Source organism: Euprymna scolopes, chromosome 30 (genome assembly GCF_053919585.1).
Source record: "Euprymna scolopes isolate OS-2025 chromosome 30, ASM5391958v1, whole genome shotgun sequence".
NCBI classification, from domain to species: Eukaryota; Metazoa; Mollusca; class Cephalopoda; order Sepiida; family Sepiolidae; genus Euprymna; species Euprymna scolopes.
Genome location: NC_136511.1, coordinates 27,876,929 through 27,901,212, shown reverse-complemented (window position 1 = coordinate 27,901,212; position 24,284 = coordinate 27,876,929). Strand labels below are relative to the sequence as shown.

The window sequence follows — 24,284 nt, the reverse complement described above, 5'->3', positions numbered from 1 at the left end:
CTAGGGGCTGGTGGTCCACGGTGACCAATAGGTCTGGGGATCCCAGGATGAACATCCTACAAGACTCCAAGCCATAAATCAGCGCTAGAGCCTCCCCCTCTATAGGGGAATAACGAGATTCTGCATCTTTCGTGAAGCGAGACCCGGCCAAAATCATCTTCCAGTGGTCCTTACCACAGTTGGGACCTAATTCCGTTGGGCATTGGCAATGCTTCTGGAACAGAAAATACCCAATGCCAACCTTACTGAAGTCGGTTGAAAGGCAGGTCGCTCTGTTCATATCGAAGGTTTTCACCCCTTCTTCGATTTTCTGAACGATATTCCTCTTCGACTCTTCGAAAAGTCTATTCAATGTGTCATCCCAGTAAAATTTACGGTTCTTTGTCCGCAGCAACTCTCGAAAAGGGGCCATTATATCGGCCTGTGCAAATGTATACGACACCTGGTTAACTAAACCAAACCAGGACCTGATACCAGTAATGCTCGTTGGGGTCGGGAAATTGAGAATAGCCTCCGTCATTTTTTTAGTTGGCTTCACGCCGTCCGAGGTTATCACAAAGCCGGCAAATTCAACTTCATCGTCAGCAAATTGAAATTTGTCAGGGTTAAAGACTATCCCACTTTTACCACAATGGGTAATATAGTCCACAGTATGCCAGAAAGCCAATTCTAAGGACCTGTCCCATAGGAGTGTGTCGTCTATGCACCGGGTCTTTCGAGGCATGTCAACTGTGATGTCACCGAACCGGCGCGTGTACCCGTCCCCGGATGCGTGAAAACCCTGGGGAGCCCTGAGATATCGATAACGACCCCATTCCGTTATGAACGTGGTCGCGTCCCGGGCCTTTGGGGAGAGTGGCAGACTATGGTACCCATTCCATGCGTCCAAGACAGTCTTTTTGGTTTGGGCAGGCACCACGGGCACCTGATTAAAAGGGGACGGTGAGTGATGAGTCTCTCTCATCGTTGCTGCATTAAATTTTTGTAGGTCTACCGTCCTTCTTGGTGACCCGTCTTTCTTTGGAGCGACTACCATCCTCGAACACCAGATCGTAGGTGTGCCTGCTGGTACCGGTTCGATAATACCCAACGCAACATCTCGATCCAAATCATCCTTTACCCTTTTCTTCCAGTGATGAGGGACTGGAATGGGTGTGTGTATGGCCGATGGTTTCGCCCCCGGGGTAAAAGTTATATCCAGCGGCCTCCCTACCATGACTTGTAACGGTTGATGGGGGCAGGTGTTGAATGCGCTGGACTTAAAGTGTTCACGTAACCACTTCTCTAACCGTTCCCTATTATCTTCAGTGGGGGTAAACGGGATCCTCGCTGGCTCGTCCGGGACGGATTCTCTTTTCGGACATCCACACGGTGCTGTCCCACTTTCTGAAGCCGATAAATCGGCCTTTGATACTCGATGCGGGAAGTCGCGATTGATTACTCCTAGGTCTTTGAGGGCCGATTCTGACAAGTAGAATCCTGACGTGTTTTCTGAAACGTAGACCACTTGTCGCGTTTCCTTCTGACCGAGCTTAATCTGAGTCAGGACCACCCCCTTGATATCTAGGGGTTCGTCTGTGATTCCCCGTATCCTGTGGGTGGTAGGTATCAGGATCCTGCTGGTGCACCCTAATATTTTCAATATTTCTGGGCCACTCGAACACGTCTGGGCACCGGTATCTGCAATGGCCTGGATGCGGTGTTTTCTACGGCTTACTCCCTTATCCAAAGCGCACCCGAATTTAGCCTGGGACTCTGGTATCAGGGACACATCGACCATTAATGAGGGTGGTGGCTCAGGGGGACTTCTCCTGAACCCACCACTGCTGCATGCAAGGTGTGGTACTGCTGCTATTCTACCTTTTTGATTGTAACATGCCGGTGCCCCCTCCATTCTGCTGCCGAAAATATTCGATTGACGTGTGGCATCGTTTGTTGACTCCGCCGTCGACCTCTCCTGTTTCCGGCACACTCTTTGTAAGTGGCCTGTGACGCCACAATTAAAACATTTTAGCCCCTTCGCCGGGCAGTTCTTCCGCCCTTTTAACCCACTGGGGTGTGAGGTCCTCCCACACCCTTCACAAGGACTATTCTGAGGGGTTTTGAGCGGCTGCTCCTTCCGAGATGGTTTTTTCTCGGTTGTTAGTAGGCCAAAAGTCGAGTGTCCCTCTGAACCTCGTTGCAACTGAGGAGCAGACGTCTTTGTAGTTTCTAAACTAACCAGCCTGTGAAGCTTCTGCTCCACAGTGGTTAGAATATTTGCTTCGGCCAGCAATTTACACTGGTACTCCGCATTTGCCAGACCAGCTACGAGTTGGCCAGCTACCATGTCCTCCGAATAGTTTACGGCTCGCCGGCAGTTCTCGTTGGGGCACAGAACCGTGAAATTGCAAAACCGTGCCTGGGACCGAAGCTTTGCCAAGAACTGTGCGGGTCCCTCCCCCGTCTGTTGCCTGATGTTATGAAATTTATGTCTATGCACCTCCGGGTGTAGAGCTTTCACCGCAATGAACTGTATATGCCTTAAGAGTTGTTCCTCTGTGACAGAATTGAGGGTTCCAGGCCCAACTAAGTCAAATAAAAGTCTATTTACCTCATTTGAGCAGGCTGTCCTTAGTTCATTGCGGATTTCCACGGGGTCGGTAAGGCCGCACATTTGTTTGTATCGGGCCCACGAGTCGATGAAAAGCGCCCAGTCCGCGTCGGTGAATCCATGTTCGATACGTGGCCGGTCTGGTTTCTTGGTGTTAGACCGACTGGAGGCACTCCCTCCGCGAAGCTCATTGTTTTCTCTTTGCAGATTTATTAGTTGTTGAATCAATTGCATGTATTGGCCGTCCTCGTGTTGTCCTGACGCCATTATACTCCAAAAATCGTGCAAAAGAAATTATGTTGAAATATAAATCCTGTTCGTAGCGCCATGTAAGGTTTCCGAGTCGACTATCGTCGTAGTCGTCGTTCTTATTCTCTACACATCTCGGGATCTCTACTGTGTGGGGGGATTTCGCAGCTTGTCGGGTCTGTCGAGGGTGTTCACGTTGTGGGGACACAAGTGCTTGCAGTTCATCAGAGCATTCACCATTAAAATACTTGTAGAACAGGCAGAGGGATGCAACGTTTCGTCGATGGGACAGAGGCTGAAGCTTAGATGCCAGTTTAGGGCCTATCAGATTTGCGACTTTCTTTTGGACCCTGTCAAGGAGCGAGAGACTAGTAGCCGATGCACCAGGCCAAATATGACAGCAATACTCCATACATGGGCGAATGGTTGCCTTATAGAGATACAGGATACTTTCGGGTGTTAGTAGTTTTCTAGCACGATAGAGAGAGCCCACCTTCCTTGCAGCGGCCCTGGCAATGCCCTCGATGTAATTGTTCCAACTCATGTTTTCTGTGAACGTTAGGCCAAGGAGCTTGAAAGACGTACTCTCAGATAAAGAGTCGTTGGCCATTGCTATAGGTGGTAGAGAAGGTTTCTTGTAATTATTGAATGAAACCAGTTTAGTCTTGGCGGCATTGAACGTTACCATCCATTTTTGTCCCCATTCCACTAGTGATTGAAGGTCATCCTCTAGTGTTTCTGCCATTACTTTAGATATATGTTCATTCGTTTTCCTGCCGTGCCTGCTATACAGTGTGGTGTCATCAGCATATATACCCATCTCAGAGGCAATTTTGCCGGGGAGGTCATTTATGAATATCAGGAACAGTAGAGGTCCAAGGATAGATCCCTGGGGCACTCCCGCATTTATATCATATTGTTTAGATGTACGACCGTCGAGGACAACCTGGATTTTTCTCTTATCTAAGAAGGATTTAATTATGTTAAGTATTCTACCAGTGATACCGTATGATCTAATCTTCCTGAGGAGACCCTTATGCCATACCCTGTCAAAAGCCTGTGATATATCTAGAGCTACCGCTCTGCCCTCTCCCGCTTTGTCCAGTGAATGGTATATGCGTTCAGAAATGCTTTCAGGACTGCCAGCAACCAAAAGAGTAATAAAAAATGCAAGATAGCTATATGCCCAGTCTGTTAAATCCAAGGTAGCTGATCAGCGGTTTGGTTCCCACCAGTTTTGGCAAATAACAAATTGGATCCTGAACAGAAGTGTGCGTTCTATCCCAACCATTATCACTGGACCAGATGTCATCTCGTCAGCGTCAGACAAGGCCAAACTATTTGCAAAGAACTTTGCTGCTAATTCTACCCTATGCGACGAAGGCCATCAACCCCCCATATTTCCTCCTATAACACAGAACAAGCTAGGTAACATACAAATATCCGTGCATGAGGTCGCCAAGCTAATCAAGAACCGTGATTCCAGTTAAGAAACTGGCCCTTATGGCATTCCAATTATAGTGTTAAAAAGCTTCAAACAGAACTTGCTCCCATACGTACGAAACTGTTTAAGCGCTGCCTTAATGAGAAGTGCTTTCCGACTCCCTGGAAGACCTCATCAGTTTGCCCTGTATTTAAGAATTCAGGTGATAAGTCATCTCCCTCTCAGTACAGACCAATAAGTCTCCTGTGTGTTATGAGTAAGTTGATGGAATCCATATTAAATAGAGAAATAGTCAACCACCTCAGCAGGAATAACCTTCTTAGTGACACACAATATAGTTTCCGCTCTGCAAGATCTACAGCAGATGTGCTGACGGTTATATCCCATAGGACTAGTGAATCTCTTGACAAAGGCGTTCTTTCTAGGGCAATTGCTCTTGACATATCAAAGGCCTTCGACAAGGTATGGCATAAGGGTCTACTTCACAAGATTTCCAGCTACGGTATAACTGGAAATGTTTTCTCAATCATTAAAGCATTTCTCTCCGATAGGCTCATAAGAGTAGTGGTAGATGGACAAAAATTGGAGTCCTACAATATAAATGCTGGAGTCCCTCAGGGGTCAATCCTAGGCCCAACTCTCTTCCTAATCTACATCAATGACCTCCCTAAACACGTACTTCAATCATTCGTTGACATCTATGCTGATGACACGACCATTTACGGCAACACATCAAAGGCTGTAAATGACAAAGTTCTCACTGATTCTCTCTCCTCTGATCTCGATCGCGTGGTTCAGTGGGGGAAGATGTGGCTGGTTACCTTTAATGCATCCAAAACCAAACTCCTATTCTTGCATCATCAACGCTCTGATCCCCATCTGGCATCAATTGTGATGGATGGCTCTCCTCTGGGTGAGGCACCGTGTTTTGACAAGCTTCTGGGGTTGACCTTTACTCCTGATCTGAAATGGAACACGTACATCAAGTCTGTTGCCAAGGTCGCTGGAAAGATGGTGGGATCCTTCTACCGCTCCAGAAGATATATCACTGCTGATGCAATTCTCTATCTATATAAAAGCCAAATACGTCCAAGGATGGAATACTGTTGCCATATCTGGGCAGGAGCTGCTAAAAACAGCCTATCCTGCCTTGACAGAGTACAACATAGACTTCGTGGCTTAGTGGGGGATGCCCTTTTCTCTACCCTGCAACCTCTCTCATACAGAAGAGACGTTGCGAGCCTATCCTTGTTTTATCGTTATTTCCATGGCAGGTGCTCGTCTGAACTCCAATCTCTGGTCCCCCCTCGCCAATCTTTCACGAAAAACACCCGTCTAGCTGAATCCACTATGAAAAAATTTCCCCCCACTCTATATCTGTACCTAAATCAAAACGCTGATTCCATGGACAAAACTTATTTCTTAGAACTGCACGCCTGTGGAACTCTGTTCGGTCTGCCTGCTTCCCACCGGACTACAACTTGGATGTTTTCAAGTCCAATGTTAACAAATTCCTAATGAACCGCCCCTTAATTAAACACTTCATCAAATCTCCACACTAGCGTAATTTACTTGCAATAACCCTTATCCCTGAGTGGCTTCCGGACCTTGATAAGTGGTTATCACTGTGTAAAAAAAAAGAGATTACAGTGAGGATGTCTGCTGTGGAACGAGCTTGTCGTAATCCATATTGTTGGTCGTTCAGAAGTTTAGCATATGTAAGGTGCTGGACTAGAGCATGGTTGATCAAGGTCTCAAATATTTTGGCAAAAACTGGGCGATAATTTAATGGGTCAGTTACTTGCAAGGAGAAGGTTTCAAAGACTTAACAAAAATAATTTCTAGAAGTTTTAGATGAACAGGTGAATGCGACTTACTCAAGATCGTAAACATGCCAGCATTGAAATTCATGGCACACGCATAGTTATTTATGAGATACTAGCAAATCGAAGAATCATTATATATATATATATATATATATGTATATATATACACACATATATATATATATATATATATATATATATATATATAACTACTTTATATAATCACATAAATTATTATTCGAAAGTATAAATTTATGCGTAAACTTTAAGTAGTTACTTCAACAGTGCTCAATAAAAATATTTGATTTAATTCTCCATTTAGCGTAAATGTAAAAACCAATATACCTAAGGAATTCTTCAACATTGTACAAAACTCTTTCAAATACCCACAGAGATATATTTCTATTTTCAATAAAAATCAATAAGGATTTCTATTCAACTATGCCTAATTTAGCACAAAGAATCCTTACATCTAATAACAAAAAAATTAAATCAGCCCCAAGAATCCCTTTCCCAATTAAACCCAAAACTAACTGGAATTGTAATAACAAACATCTTTTCACACTCAATAAGGATTGCATCCATAAAGATGTTATATATTCATGCACAATAACAGAGCTCCCACGCAATTCTTCCATAAGAGACACTAATAATTTGTCATCAAATTGTCTCTCTTCCCACCCTCCATCTGATATATTTACTAATCCAATAAAACATTCAACCAACCCCTCTATTTACGATCATAGAACTAGCAACATTAATAATAATAATAATAATAATAATAATAATAATAATTAATAATGAGAATAAAAATATTTTTCCTAACAGCCATCGTAACACTAACAACACTCATTATCCCCTTCATCACAATGAACAAAATTCAAACTATTTCCCCAATACAAATCAGCAAATTAATATTAAATTCAGACCTCGAGCTGTTAATAAAGTACATATATATATCGGCGCTACTTAGTGAAGAAAAGAATATCAAAGCACTCTTCTTCTTTGAACAACAAAATTCTAATAATAACCAAAGAACTTCTCTAATCAATTTAATTGAAAAACTTAATTCTAACAATACCCCTTTCTCAATTAAATTGACTATCCTAAAAAAGGTTAAGCCTTATACTCCAGGCTCGTAGTCATGTAGCCTCCGCACAACCTAAACTATAACTCTAATTACTTCCGCTCAAAGTAGTAATATAATAAACTCTAAAAACAAACTGATCTCCCACTGCAAACATAAGTTTAAATTTAATTATGATAAATTTTAAATTACATAACTATTAAATTAACCTTTCATATATATATATATATATATATATATATATATATATATATATATATATATATATATATATAACATTATTCTTTTTTCTACATACATTCTTAGCATTTTATAACTTTGTAATTTTTATTGTAATTCTTTAGTCTTTCTTTGTTTGGCCGGTTTTACATCTGCAATCTCCGTTTTAATGTTTAAATATTCCTATCAATCAGATATATCAATCTACCTACACATTTATATTCTGCATGTATGTTTACTTATATTATTTATATTTTACTATGTGCATGTACTTACATACTTACTTGCCTTATTCCAGAATTTGCAGATACTGGCAATCCTCTCCCCATAAAACTTTTTTAACACTTTATTTATTCATTTATTCACCTATTTACTTAGATGTGTAATATATATATATGTGTATATGCGGGTGTGTTTCTTGTATGTATATATATGTGTGTCTGTGTAATTGTATGTATTCAGATATATGCATGTATATAAATGTGTATGTATTTAACTTTTCTTTCTTCTCAATTGTTTTGCTTCCTTTAATAACCCCTGCTTATTATTTTATTCTTAATTAATATCTGGTACATTTCAGTAAACCTCTTCTTTGCTTTAAATTTGGTGCCTTTTCAAAGTAATCTTGTCTGGGTTATTTTTACATTGGTTTTTCCATTCTATAATTAACTTAATCACCATTCAATTTTTTTTTCTTCACTCATTTTTCCTAAATCAGCCAAAACTTGAGAGTCGTGTTTTAAATCTCTTCGATCTCTTTTTTCTACGCACATATTATCTTTCTTTTAATAACATTATTTGAACTCATCCCCTTTTCTTTGTACCCGTTTGTAAGTTATTCCGCGGACTTCTTCCTTTTGAATTACTGTGGACCATCTTCCAATTACGTGATTCCTTTGGATTTTACTTGTGGAAATTGAAATTTAACCACCTTTTTGGGATTCTGGACTTTTAGATTTTATCGTTATTGGATATTTTACTCTTCACCAGACTATCCATTCACATGAAAACATCTTTTTCTTCACCATATTCCCTCTGCTTCACTATTTGTTACCAAGTAAAATCTATGACTTATTTGTAGCTTCATTAAATACTTTTGCAAGCAAAATCCGATCCCGCATTTTGCTAAATCCTACCCTCTGATGAGAAGGAAAGTATTTCTTCGAAACTCTACGGATTAGGGACTATCCACTTATGTTGTGCTTCCTTTTAAAATTAAATAAGGTTTACCTCTTTTTACAAATGCGTTTCACAGGTTTTATTAACTACTTGTTCTTATATATATATATATATATATATTGTAATAAGAGCAAAATTCGCAAGATAAGTAAGAATTAATGAAAAGCTTTTCAAATTCTTAAGTGCAGAAATGTAAATATATCAGTATATATTTATAGAACAACAATCTTATCCAAATTTTAAAAGCTCAATATCAGTGATAGAGCTTAATATAAAGAGAAAAAAATCAAGATCATGTAAAATAAACTTTACAATATTTTATTCATAACAGGAATACGAAAAAAATCTGATATGTTTCTTTGGAGCTTCAAAGAAAACCTCTTCTCTCTAGCAAAAGGATAAGTATCGAGAAGTATTTGTTTTGACTTGTTGGGAAAAGGGTTTAAAGAAAAGTATAAGCTTATAGATAAAATGAAAGATAATATGAATGTAAATATCCAGAAAATCTAAAATCTAAAATTCGCAATAGGTGGGCGATTACTAAGTTCAAAAAGTGTGAATAAGTTATCTTTTGGAAACTCTTTAGAATAATCCCGCGTTTTGCTATAGGATTTTTTCTACACGGACTTTTCATTCCTTCTCTAACTCTGATTTTTTAAAAATGATTTTAAAATTGTTCGCAAGGTCCCGGAGCGCAGTGGTTAGAGTACTTGGAAAATCAATTGTAAAAAGTGATATTCTTCTGAAGGGTTAAGGTTCATTCCTTAGTTTAGGCCACCGCAAAATACAATTGCGAATTACTTAGAACCTCTATCCAGTTCTGGTTTACGAAATAAGAGCATGCTACACCGTGGAGTTAATAAAGGCTTTCGCTCAAAATTCCGTCCAAATTCTCAGGTTCGACGGAAACATTCCCGAGTTCGACAAAAAGATACACCTGAAGAAGGTCGGAGGTTACATTAAAATCACACTCAGGATGGACACAGTAGTCCGATGAATCCAAATAATACAAATAACTAATCCTATTCTAAAAAATTCAAAAACGTTGGTATACATACATACACACATACATACATATATACATACATACATATATATATATATATATATATATATACATATATGTGTGTGTGTATACGTATGCATATATATATATGTGTGTATACGTAAGCATGTATATATGTGTGTGCCTATTTAAATATATGTGGAAATCTCTGACAAGTGCGTTCACAACACAGTGAAATGAATAACGTTGGAACTGTAAAAAAAATTGAAATTTTTATTTTATTGTTTCATGATGAATAACATAAAATAAAATCTTCAAGAAATGTAAGAAATAAGTTTTGTTGTTAAAGCTAAAAAAAAACATTAAATGACTTGTAAATAATAAAAGTTTATTCTTGTTGTCATTGTTCCATAAAGTGTCAAAACAAAGACGATTAATTTTGACTAAACACATTTACATGGTTTCGCGTTGCGCATACGAAAGAATAAAATTTAAATAAAACTGTATTCTTTACATTTCTATAGAATACATTTTTTGAAACAATATATAAAATATATCAACACAAAATATTGAAACTGGAGTAGTAATATAAGAAGAGTTGGATTTGTATAGTTCCGTGTTTCGTTTCATGCTTAGTGGCTTTTGTTAGGTATTTGCCTCAACTCTATCCATTTTTGCGATCTTGGTTTTGGAAAACAATTGTCGGTTTTCAAGATTTTATCATTTTTTAATATGTTAAAATATCTTCATAACACGTTTCAAGCCTTATTGTTTTCGCTTCAGATATGTTTTAGTTAAATGTTTTTTTTACGTTAAGGATTGCTTTTTGGTAAAAAAGTTCATGGGATTCCCCTTTGGAGTTCATTTGAGTTCAGCTAGCACGATCGTGCTTTTGAAAGAAATGCGAATATGAGACTTGATGTCTACAGAAGGATAGGTTAAGAATTCAATCGGTCAGAATAAATTACATTTGGTTGGTGGGGAGAGTATAAAGTCTATTTGGTGAATATATTTATGATTTATTCGTTTTTAATATGTGTGTGTCAGTGCGTGCGTACATGCGTGCGTGTATGCCAGGGTGAGTGATTGTGCGTTGCGTGTGTGTATGTGTGTGTATGAGTTAAAATCTCTGATTTCTTATTTTCACAGGTACCTGTGTGTTTGTGTATGTATGCGTGTGCGTATGTGTTTGTGCGTGCAAGAGTGATAGAGAGAAATATAGAAAAAGAGAAAGAAAGGAAGTATGTGTATATTCGTGTGCGCATGAGTGTGCGTGTGTAAATGTGTTATGTGTGTGTGAGTGTTTTGATATGCCTGGTTTGGTTCGTAGGCATATGTAGGTGTATGCGCGTGCGTGCGCCGTGTTGTGTTGGCTTATGAGTTCCGATTAACTTGTCTCATCAGGAGGGTCTAGTAAGGCACAAGGTCGGTCCCAAATATAAACATACATAGATATATACTCACGCACGTTTTCAAATGAATGTTTACATTATTTACTTTAATCTGCACTGACACTTTAATTCCCCCCGTGCTCTTTATTTTTAATTTTATTATCGATTTCACTTATTGAGATTTTAGATTAGTTGAATAAACTCGAGTGATTTTGTCACTCACCAGTGTATTTACAAGTGTTGAGCGTCAGAACACCCCCCATATATATATATATATATATATATATATATATATATATATATATATATATATATATATATATATATATAAATAATTATATATATAATTGTAAATGTCAGCCTAATCAAAGGAATAAATTGTAAGATATTTAACATGATAAAATTTGGAATATAGACTTTTGTCATTGATTCATTATATGCTCAGTAATTACATTCAGCTTCTTAAATTAGGATTTGTATACATAAAAAAATGAATACAGAATATTTCTATAGAAATATATACACATACACACACATATATATATATATATATATATATATATATATATATATATATATATATATATATATAACAAAGTAGTATTCCTGTCTGTTCACAATTTGATTAATATATACGAAAGGTACACTGATTCACACTGAAGATTTAACACTGAAAATGGACTTTTATATACATTTATTCTTGCAGGTTATTATATTTGCATATTATATTAAAGAAATCTGTTTTGATAATTAGCTCTTAATTTTGAATGAAAATTAGTAACAGAATTGTTTTAAGTTCTCTACTTTTAAATATTTTACGAAGTAAATTTATTTTAAATCTAATTCACATTTAATTTAATTTATTAGTATAACAACATCAGCTATGTTTAAAAACGGTAGTATGTTTTCATTTACTTATGAGTTATTTCCCTTTAAGCTATGAGCTTTTATTTCTTTGTTTGAATTTCATAAATGAACATGGTTATGTGTTATGCTTCCAAAAATCAAAACTATAGTCAACTTTCAGAAAAATTGTAAAACTTAGAATATTTGAAGTATCTTAAAAACCCGACTAAACTTAACGGCTGGCAATATGTTATTTCTTACTAGGTAAAGTCGGGTATATGCAGCATGTAAATCACCCAAGAAAAGAAGTGCGTTATACCCTCTCCACCAGATATTTTTGGCAGAAGGGATACAAAGAGAAGAAACTATTCTCCGGATATTGAGCACTGAAAAGAACTCCCCCCTTAAATGATTGAAAATAAATCATTGAAACTGTTGTTTCATACAAAAAATAGCAGCGGATGCCCGTTCAATTGCAAAAAAAGAAAAAAAAAATGAATCAAGATGGCAGGCTTGAATCTGAAACGCGAATGAATAAATGACTTGAAACTGTTTTGTCCACTGTCACAAAAAAACTCACGATTTTATCAGCCTAAAAAATAACGTTTATGAACATTAACGCCTGCGTTTGTTTTTATTATGTTTTTATAAGGGCACTTTTGTTACGGGCTTTTTTTTTGTAAGTAAAGACAATTTTCGATTTGATTTTTTTATGCATGAGGGCCTTTTCGATTAGCATTTTTTAGTGGGGGGTTTGTCTGTAAAATTGTGTGCTTCAAATTCAAACTTCAGTTTGAATTCGAAGCACTGAAAGATTCTGAAGCAAATTTTACGATATGACCCAGTATCGTTTAACCCCTTAAAAAATAAAGATCTACTAAAAATGAATTCCAAAAGCAATTAAATGAAATGTTTCGTCATTTTATATTTCTAATGCAATCCCCCCCAAGAAAAATGAATTTGTCATATTTCGGGGTTTGTCTTTTTATGAAATTGTTAAGTGAAAGTACAGAATGGTTTCATAAAAATTATAAAAATTTATCGTAATTTTATGTTTCAAATTTAATTCCCTCCGTTCGATCGCCAAACGTGTAAAAATGCTAGAGGTGACATGTCTCGTTGGACGCAATTTTTGAACGTTCAACGTTGAATTTCCATAGAAAAGTGATCCCCACTCTATAATGTTATCTTTTTTCAAACTTCCTTCTTTCATTTTATTTATACAGGTTGTTTAAACGTATTAGGCCCAAAATAAGTAGATCTTTTTTTAAAGGTTAAACGACGCTGTGTCGCATCGTAAAAACTACGTTTTTTATCAGAAAGTTAAGTTTGTAATCGATAAGATTAACATTTAAAAAATGTGTAAATTGTGGTATTTAGACGCGGCTGTAGATGTTCATTTGTTAAGGTGTTAAACGACGCTGGGTCACATCGAAAAAAAATTGCCGATGCTGTAAAGGCGTTTAAAGAATAATAACAACAAACAAATGAAATCTTTTCAGTTTTTCCGTGTAGTTTTTTAATAATAAAAAGATAATAAAAGACAGACATTTTTCTATCTACAGGTTATTATTATTCAAGCTAGAAACTCCTTGAGATTACCAAATTATTTTATTTGGCGAGAGTTTGTTTTTTTTTGTTTCGAAGTTTTTAGGGGCAAATAACTCTAAAGAAGTTTTTAAAAAGGTCGATGTTGAAAATAATAATTCCAAATAAATTAAATTAAATATAGTATCAATATAATATTAGTTTAATGTTTATTAAATAACAAGTGTAAATAGAACACTTAAAACAATTCTCTCGCTAGAAACATAAACTAAGGTACCGCTATTTAGTAAAATCGATTTTTCTTAATGTAATATGAAAATGAGGTGAGCTCTTCATTGTATATTTTGCAAGAATCATATATATATATATATATATATATATATATATATATATAAAATAAAAGTAAGGATCGTTATATATATTAATCAAATTGTAAACAAATAAAAAAAATCAACAACCAGACCGGAATACGAACACACACACATATATATATATATATATATATATATATATATATATATATATATATATTTAAAGGAGATTATAACAATAGTCTTAAGAGCAGAGTGTATTTTAATGTAATAGTGAAATTACTAGTTTAATTAAAATACAGGAAAGAAAAAGAGCTCGTTGTAATTTAGATATATAATAAGCTCGATAGGTAAATATCCTAGTGCTAATTTAATATTTAGTAATGTGATTGATAATTTAAAATTTAAAAATCAAATTATAATTAAATTAAAAATCCGTTTCATAAGAAGGAACAACAACAAAATCAATTATTTGTACGATCGTTTCGGAAAACAGTGTTTTTATTGTGGTAGACATCAAGTTACGGACAATAATTATTACATATAGTTTTTTAATAAACAAGGTTTCCTCATCAGCACATTGTGAAGGGTTTTATTAAATTTAAATTTAAAAGACACCATAAATAAACCTAGCATTAAAAGTAAGTCAGATGTATCTGGAAAAAAGTAAAATAAAGGTCTGGATTTAAAATTGATAAGAAAATTAATATGGGTTAGAGATAGAAAAGAAATAGAGTAAAATATAAATTTGGTTTAAGTACAATATTATACATACACACATACACAAATATATACATGCATTTATATGAAAAAATAGACACATATATACATATACATAGATATACAGATATATACATAAAAATACAGGTAATACATTTTTAAGCAACCAGAAAATATGACAGGATCGGAGAAAATTCGAAAACAAAAGCAACCGATGCACTCACCGACTTTTTTTTTAAAGTTATCTCCCTCGGGCTGGTTTGTATTTACGTTCGTCTTTTGCCACTCCACTTTTTCGTTGTAACGTTTTTTTTTCTTTATTTTTACACTTTTCTGGTAAAAGGCCTGGTCGCGGCATCTTAAATAAATATATAATGTACCGTCGCAGGACCAAATAAGCAAAATAAATTGGAATAGAAATAAAAATCTGATCCAGCATTTTTAAGTGCGAATAGAATGCATTTATGCGTAGTTCTTCCAAAACAACGCATCTAGTTATTTTTCAGCAATCTCTTCGCAGAAACACGTGCTTTTTAAAATTCTCTGTCCTCGCCAGGTGAAGTAGGCAAAGCTAGTGTTTTCTCGCTCTTGTGTTTACACGTTGACGCAACTTGATTCTTCTTGACCAGGTGGTGTAGTTTTTTTCTATTTTCTTGTGACACAGACTCGATTAAACTTTAAATCCTGCTGTTGCTAATATTTTCGCTAGCCAGATATCCTCCGGTTTCTGCTGATTTTCAAACACGCGCCCATACGTGCTGTGTTATCCAACATCAGGTCTGCGAAAAAGCGACTGAAGGGAAGAGAACTAATTTCCTACCGCTAGATTGCAAATTGATTTTAAAATCTGTCCTTTATGAGTCATTGTAAAACAGGAATGTAATCCAAGCAGATACGAAACGCACACTATATCGTTTTCTTTTTTAATGCTAAACATAAACGGGAATTTAATTGGGGAATATTAGATACCGGCATTTAGTCCTAATGGCATAATTACATAATTCTATATATGTTATAATTCGTTTGGTTAATGAGATGTTATTTTAATTTTATGTAATGGCTTCCATCTTTTTAACGTCGCTTATGAATGGATATTTGCTAAATTGTTTCATTTCCTTACTAGAAGAATTGCAACAAATTATATAATGATTCCAATGTATATTTTTATTTGCATCACAGATCGACAAATTCATGTGATCATGTGGAGCTTGCATTTTCAACGACTTACGAGCAATGCCCTTGAAGCTAAGGTGTCACACAAGGCAGTAAGATCTCGATCGAAGATGAAAAAAATTAACCTAACATCCAAATCTTTCCGTCAGCCATGACTGAGTAGAAATTTTAAGTAATTTACATTTGAATTTTTAGTGACGCCTTCACTGAGGATTGCACTTTCAATCCCCAAAGAGTGTAATTTACCGTTGAATTTTAACAAATATTTTATCTGTGCAAGTAATTCTAGTAATTATTTGGGAGTATCAAGGCAATTTTTGTATTATATAGTATTATTGGTCGTCGTATTTTGTTAAATTCTACACTAGGTCTGCTTAGTAGTTGATCGTGGCCCAGGAAATGCACTACTACTTTGAGCTATTTTACTTTCCACTAATTCTCTCTGTCTATTTTTTTGCTTTGTCCGGAATTCGACAAGATACACCTAAAAATATAATCGGTGGTTACATCGACGGTAACGTTGTGCGAATAACACTCAAGATGGGAACAGTAGTCCAAATAATCCAAACAATAAGAATTATCAATCCTCATCTTAAAAAAATCACAAATCGATTCAACGCGTTCACATTTCTGTGTACAAGTATCTTCATCTATGATGCCAGATACCCCATGTTTGCTTGTGCATGCGAGTAGATGTGATTAAGTTTGGTATACCGCACTTATTCATTTAAAATTTCCAACTTCTCCTTTCATCCGTTCGTTTCTTTCAATTCTAGTGAGGTCATTAACCTTATCAAAAATAGACAAACTAACCTGTATCCTTCGATATAATACGTACACCTCGTGCTCTGTCCTAAAAACATTTTTCACTTTTGTTATTTTACAAAATGACGAAATGCAATCATTCTCGGTTCAGCTTTCAAATGACCGTAAAACACGAACTGGATCCGAGAGAAAAATCAAAATAATTCGATGTTCTTTGACAGCATCTGAAATGCCGTGTCAAGCATAAATGTTATTACACATTGCTAACTCAACACATCAAAAGCTTATTATAGAAATATGCAGGCACAGATTGGCATGCCATCAACAATAGTGGATGATTATGATTACACACCGGCTCCTGTTAGATAGCCGAATTAAAGCAATGCTGAGCCTGGTCAATACCATATGGGTGACCATTTGGGAATGAAAAGCGACGCATGTAAAAGAATGTACTTACTTTTTTGCAATAACATACCGTCATTTCTACTGCCTAGCATATACATGTGATTGATGACCACTCGAGTATGTAATTTTTTTTTGACAGAGAGCCGATCCAAATATAAATATTGAAGGGTATATTTAGTAAAAAAAACAAAACATGGGAAACGTGCTCGATACGTTAGTAGAGTTTAATACGTTTTTATTATATAAACCTCGGGAATATTTGTTTAAATCATTACAAGATTGTTTCTATGGACGGAATAAACAAATTATCAAACCTAGACGACATTTTGGTTTAAATTGTCTGACGATATGGTCCGGATAATTTGTTTGTGCCGTCTATAGAAACAATCTTGTAATGACTTAAGCAAATATTCCAAAGGCTGAAATAATAATAATAATAATAATAATAATAATAATAATATATATATATACATATATGTATATATATACATATATATATATATATATATATATATATATATATATATATATATATAGGTTGTATAGCTTTGTTTACTGAATAGAAATCCACTGAACCCATGTATTTATTAAAGAGTACTGATGAGGTGGTGTATCCGAATTAATATTCCACTGAAAATGTACACACATATATATTTAATAATGTTTGTATGATATGTGTGTGTGTTCGTCAATCGAAGTAGATTATCTAGTTGTATGTCCGCAGGTGGATGATCAGTCCAATCCGGGCGCGGAAGCCCCTGCCACATGTTGGACACTAGTGGCTGAAAACGGCCACTTCAGCATCTCGGGCTTTTCGCGCTTCTTTTTGCAGATTTAGTTCGTCTTGCCTCCGCGAGCAGAGAGCCCTCATGTACCAAACGGCGCCAGGTTGGCCTGTCAGAAGCACTGCTTTTCCATGAGTTTGCGTCAATGTTGAAGTCAGAGTGTCTTTGAATCGTTTGCGCTGTCCACCAGCTCTTCTCATTCCGCAGCGGAGTTCACCAGAGAGCAGTTGTTTTGGTATGCGCGAGTCTGTCATTCGATACACGTGGCCTTCCTAGCGGGTTTACGCTTTGCGGATGGTAGTGATGACGGTTGGGAGCTTGGACCTCTCGAGAACGTCAGTGTCTGTGATCTTGTCTTGCCAGCGAATGTTCAAGATGTTCCGAAGTCATCATAGATGGAAGCGGTTTCGTTGTATTTCGTGACGTCTGTAGAGGCCCCACGTTTCACAACCATATAGAAAAGATGTCAGGACCACTGCTTTGTACATTTTGACCTTTATGTACTGCTGAATTCCTCTTCGTTCCCAAACTGTTTTCCTTAGTCTGCCAAAGGAGCTGCTGGTCATGGCAATGCGGCTGGTGATTTCGATGTCGATGTTGGCAGCACGAGAGAGTGTACTGCTAAGGTAGGTGAAATGGTCTACTGCTTTCAAGCTCTGACCATTTACTTGGATGTTCGATTCCTGGTACGTGTTGCCAGGAACAGGCTGCTGCATGACTTCTGTCTTGCTCATACTTATTGTAAGATCGAAGTTCTCACATGCTGAAGAAAATGTGTCCACTTCCAGTTACATTTCATGCTCTTTGGTGGCATTGAAAGCAAATTCGTCAGCAAAAAGGAGGTCTCTGATTACTGTTTCTTTGACTTTACTGACAGCTTATAGACGGCGGAGCTTCCCATCACACGATTTGGATGCCAGGAGTAACTTCCCTGAAGGCATCAATCAGCATTGCCGAAAACGTCATGCTGAAAAGTGTTGGTGCTAGCACGCAACCTTGTTTTACGCCGTCGGTTACCGGGAAAGGGGCTGAGATGTCACCGTCATCAGTTATTCGTGCCATCATGCCGTCATGAAACTGTCTTACAATATTCACGAACTTGTCCGGCCAACTAAACTTTGACATGATCTTCCACAGGCCTTCCCTGCTCACTGAGTCGAAAGCCTTCGTAAGATCAACGAAAGTCATGTAGAGGTCTTGATATTTGTCTTTGCACTTATCTTGGAGTTGGCGAGCGGCAAATATATCGATGGTTCCGCGACCTGTGCGAAAACCACTTTGGCTTTCTGGAAGGTGACCCTGTTCCAGGTGTTTCAGAAGGCGGTTTAGAAGAACACGAGCTAGTATTTTGCCTGCGATTGATAGCAGAGAGATACCTCGGTGATTATCGCAAGACTGTTTGTTGCCCTTCCTTTTGTAGATGTGAACAATTGTTGCGTCTTTGAAGTCTTGAGGTAGAGTTTCGCTTTGCAACAACTCTTGGAACAGTTCTGTTTGTTTGAGAATGAGATAGCGACCACCAGACTTGAATACTTCAGCTGTGATGGCGTCGGAGCCAGGTGCCTTGCCAGTCGACATTTGCCTGGTAGCTGTTACTACCTCCTCCTCTGTGGGTGGTGTGTCGAGGACGTGGTTGATTGGCACTTGAGGTTATCGTTGAATGGCTTCATCATTGATGTCTGAAGGACGATTCAGGACACTGTCAAAGTGTTCAGCCCATCTTTCGGGGATTTAATTTTTCTTAGTGATGAGTGAACCATCTGCGCCGAGCAGGGGAGATGTGCCTGATGTCGTTGGCCCATAGACACACTTCAAGGACTCGTAGAAACGCTTCATGGCGTGCCTATCGGCGTAGCCTTGGATCTCGTCGGCTTTGTTACTGAGCCAGGTATCTTGCATGATGCGCAGTTTTTTCTGGACTTCACTTCGCTTACCACAGTAGGCGTCTTTCTTTGAAGTGGAGTATGACACAAAACTACATCCTGTCCTGGGCATGACACTAAACTACATCCGGCAGCAAGACACTAAACTACATCATGTCCTGAGTATGACACTAAACTACATCCGGCACCAAGACCCAGATCAGGAGATCTGGTATCTGAGGAAAATTTCTGCTGTGCTGAGCCACCTCTGGGCAAGGTGCAGTACCCATAAACCCCCATTCGCTGGTTTACAGCTGGAAAGGTGGAGCTCATCAGTCCTGGACGACAGTCCACCTACGGGAGTAAACCCAGACAGAAAATAAGGAGTGGGGCCCCTCAGGCGGTTGGCCAGCGCACTGCGCATCCCTCCGGCAGCTCCTGCATCCGAATAGGTCTCCAGCTGTCTCGACTCCGCCCTGTCGCTGGGCGAGGCTTATTTCGGAAGAGAGAGAGTGAGGTTGGTCCTGCGCAAGCCTCCTTCACTTAAATCTCCTTCCAGCGCTAGTTATTGACAACTCCAAAAGTCCTGTGGTGATGGGCGAGCAGCGGTGGTAGCAGGTGCGGAATAACTGGAAGCTGCTAGCTGCGAACCTGCACATAGGCGGCACAGGCCATATGGTCGTTCTTCTCTGAATTTGGAACAGCAGCGAGGTCCGGCAGCCACCTGAGCGACCAAGCACTCCGTTTTAGGACCAGCTCTGCTTGCCTCCTACCCTGAGAATGGAGCTAGAAAAGGTGCTCCAAACATGGCCTATTCCACTGCAACCTGGCCAGCTTATCGCGGCTGATGGGCGCCCCTCTTTGCGGTCGAAATCAAAAGAACAAACAAGAACTCATTCTGGCATTCTGGAATGTAAGAAGACTACTCGATCCAACTTCAACCACGACGAAGACCAGAAGGCCGCAAAGGAGAACGGCCTTAGTTGCCAGAGAACTCGAACGATATGGAGTAGATATAGCTGCTCTCAGCGAGATGCGGCTCCCCGGCACTGGTCAGCTCATTGAATCTGGTGGCGGTTACACATTCTTCTGGAGCGGACGTAGCAATGAAGAACGCCGCGAGGCCGGCGTTGGATTCGCCATCAAAAATCATCTTGTGGGCAAACTCGACAGCATTCCTGAAGGCGTGAACGATAGCCTCATGACTCTCAAGCTACAGCTCCAGCTGAGTAAGAAAACATTTGCAACCATCATCAGTGCCTACGCTCCAACCATGACCAACCCCGAAGAAACCAAAGACAAATTCTATGAAGACCTCGAAGCCATCCTCTCCTCTGCACCACAGACTGACAAGCTCCTTCTACTCGGTGACTTCAATGCCCGTATTGGCAAGGATCACTAAGCGTGGTCAGGTATCATCGGACATCATGGGATAGGAAAGTGCAACAGAAATAGTCTTCTGCTGCTCAGTTTTTTCTTGACTTCACTTCGCTTACCACAGTAGGAATCATTCTTTGAAGTGGAGTATGACACTAAACTACATTCTGTCCTAGGTATGACACAAAACTACATCCGGCAGCAAGATCCAGTCCTTTCAAGTGGAGTATGACATTAAACTACATTTGAAGTGGAGTATGACACTAAACTACATATTTGTATGATAAACATGCCACACACACACACACACACACACACACACACACACGCACACACACAGACATATATATATATATATATATATACATATACTAGCATAGGTACCCGGCGTTACCTGGACTGGCATGAAGTTCCGTTTGGAACACACCTGCTATACTAATCATTTTCATTACGGGCAATTTCAAAAATTACAGAACGGACAGAAACATGCAAATGTAATCGCCTCGCAAAAGAAGAAATACGTGATACCCTCGCTACCAGATATTTTGGCAGAAGGGATGCAAAGAGTAAAAACTATTCTCCGGATATATAGCACTGGAAAGACCTCCCCCACAAAAAAACTTGATTAAAATAAATCATTACAACTTTTGTTTCAAAAATAGCATCGAATGGCCATGTGATCGCAAAAAACTCCCCCAAAAACAAGCCGATCTCGAACCTGGAACGCTATTGAATTAAAACAGGTAACTTGAGAACTGTTCTTAGAAAACTAACGATTTTGTGATCCTAAAACAATAACGTTTATAAACATTAACGCGTGCATTTTTTTTTTTGTAAGGACACTTTTAACAGTTTTTTTTCTTTGTAAATAACGGAAATGTTCTATTTGGATTTTAGGGGGGGGGGCTTTCGATTCTTTTGAGAGTTTTTTTTTGTTTTTAAACGTGTTTGCTTCAAATCCAAGCTTAAGTTTGAATTTGAAAAAAGATAATAATGGAAAATGGAATGTTAGAAATTAAGCTTACTGTTAATTCTATTAGAAAGAGTTAAATATTGCTGATGTCGGAAAAAGAGTTGATTGACCATTCTTTTAGAAATCTAGATATTAAATATTACAGTTAAATGAATGCCCAAGGCGAGTTAAAATATATTGTTTAAAAATAAGTTAGAATTAGAATTGAGAATTCGTTATTTTCCAAAATGTGTTGGAAAAAACGTGATATAGTCACGTTTGTATATACTCTTTTGACGTCATAAACAAAGGAGATTTCTCAATATAGGAATCTAATGGTTCAAAGTTAGAGGTCAGTTGAATCAAGAGTTGATCACTCAAGAGTTGATGAGTATGAGGTAATCAGAGCAGATCACACACGGTGATAGAGTTGGAGAGTGGGAGCCTCTCAGAGGCGAACGGTAGAAGAGTATACCATGTAGTCGAAAAGGCTTGAATTCCTGGCGTCAGCGATCGGCCGATTAAAGAATAAAGAAACCATCTATATTTTGTAGGTGTTGTCTCGTGTCATCATTCTTTACAACAGAAAAGTCAAGTGTGCCATATCATTATCTTATAACGAATTTTGTGCAACCCTTCTAAATTATGTGTCTTTCCCACCATCATTAGTGAAGTATTTCCTCCTCTCTATATGTTTATAAGGACTGTTGCATCAAATCATAATGTGAAGAACTTTTATAAATATCTCCCTCATTATCATCATACTCATCTGTTCTGATCCCCGTTAATGCGTCCCCGTCATCTCCTCTTAATATGAGTCCCCTCCTTTACAACATTAGTATTGACTTTCAAGCCGATATCAGAGATGTGAGATGATACGGTGAGGCCCTTACTTGAAACAATATCAAAGACTATAACCGTGGCGAGAAACTTTCTTTAGTTACCCTGAGCACGTCTCTATTATTCGCAGCAACCCAGCGATACATTCTGAGGATGCTGGAAATAGTTACGTTGTCATAACTTGGATCGGTAGGGGACATGAGTTTTATAGCGGCGCACCTCTAATCTCACTCTTTGAACATTGTGTAATTGTCAGACATGATAGAAGGTTCCTAACGCTTTTGAGTGTTGTAAATAACTGGCCAACTATTAGATGGTTAGCAACAACAAAAAAAAACCGTTTTCGTAAAACGGAAATGGAATCATGTCATCTTTTCTAGGGCGCTCATTATATCGTTCCACCCTATATTTTTTTTTAGATTTCTACCTATTAGGACTATAAATTTGATATCAGTCTGTATAAAGCCGAAACTAAGCAATTATTTTTACTGAATGTAGTGACTTTAACAATTTTATCGAGGAGGATAGTGCAGTAAATGCTTTCTGTTCATGAGACCGTAATTTCCCTGCATTAGCTTCTTCTTTACGGGGTAGATGCCACGTTGCCCTCCTATCGGCCACTATCCCCTCCTTTTTGGGAGTTAGTTTATTATACGTGCTGTTTTAATTTGGTGATCTTTCAAAGCATGAACTCCGCAACTTATAAAAAGAGCAGTGTATTAATTGGTCTGTGGTGATAATACTATTATGTCATGCATTATCTACTTCTTTTCTTGTGGGTTGTGGTTTAAATAGTCACGAAGTATTTGTTATCTTGTCTTTTTATCATTGTCTTTTTTATGGAAGTAGCGTGCTATTTGTTTCGTTATCGTGTTCTTATGGTATTCCCAGTCATTATCCCACAATATATTGCGTGTGAGTATGTGTAATCTATGCTCGTTAGTTAGGATACCATACGTCTAGACATGAGCTCCTACTAAATTGATGTAATGCTTGTGGATATTGAGGGCGTATAATAAATGATCTCTTATCAGTTATTATAGTTTCGTATATATTTACATTCATTCGAATAATGTTTAAAAATCGAGAAATTTCCCTTTCTTCTTATGAAAATCTTGTGCTATTAATTATTAAGTAGTGTAATGGTAGATGTTTACGCATCGGTGTCCGAAATCCAAATGCGTAAACTCGTTAGTAGGCAAATCGTCTGCGCACACACAACATTGAATAAATAATTATATTTTGAAAATATCTGAATTCATTCGAATTGCTTTTTACGAGTAATTTCAATCTTTTAAAAAGGCAAGAATTTTCTTCATTAAACCAGATGAGCAGAAATTTACGGAATATGCGACCCTGGCGCTTTTCCGTTGGGCTTCGTCCCTGGTGGCATGTCAACTCCCGCATACTCACACTTACAAAGCGTGACACATACATATACTGAGAGTTTGAATACACCCGTTTTCATCTGTACAATCAAAACCAAATCTATTAAATGAAATAATCCATACCCTCTCAATGAACTCTCTTCCTACTACGAAATCAAATGAACATCGACTCTCATAAACAATTTTCAATGAATCATAATTTATTTAATTGAGCAGAGAATTTTATTCAGTTTCCTGATCAGTATAACGAATGCCTTTTAATAAAATGCAATAACAACTGATCCCTCTTGTTTTTGTTTACAATAACTCCCGAGCAAT

General features: G+C 37.7%; 1 protein-coding gene across 1 annotated transcript; it reads left to right on the top strand.

Moving 5' to 3' along the window:
• Window positions 1–20,256: 20,256 nt before the first annotated feature.
• On the top strand, window positions 20,257–20,811 carry LOC145254628 (protein CFDP2-like). The gene has a single exon (XM_080113238.1). The coding sequence runs from the start codon at window positions 20,257–20,259 to the stop codon at window positions 20,809–20,811; it is 555 nt and encodes a 184-aa protein (XP_079969364.1).
• Window positions 20,812–24,284: the final 3,473 nt, after the last annotated feature.

Bases quoted from the DNA above. Each gene is read 5' to 3' on its own strand.
- LOC145254628 (XM_080113238.1), top strand. From the start codon at position 20,257: ATGGGCGCCCCTCTTTGCGGTCGAAATCAAAAGAACAAACAAGAACTC.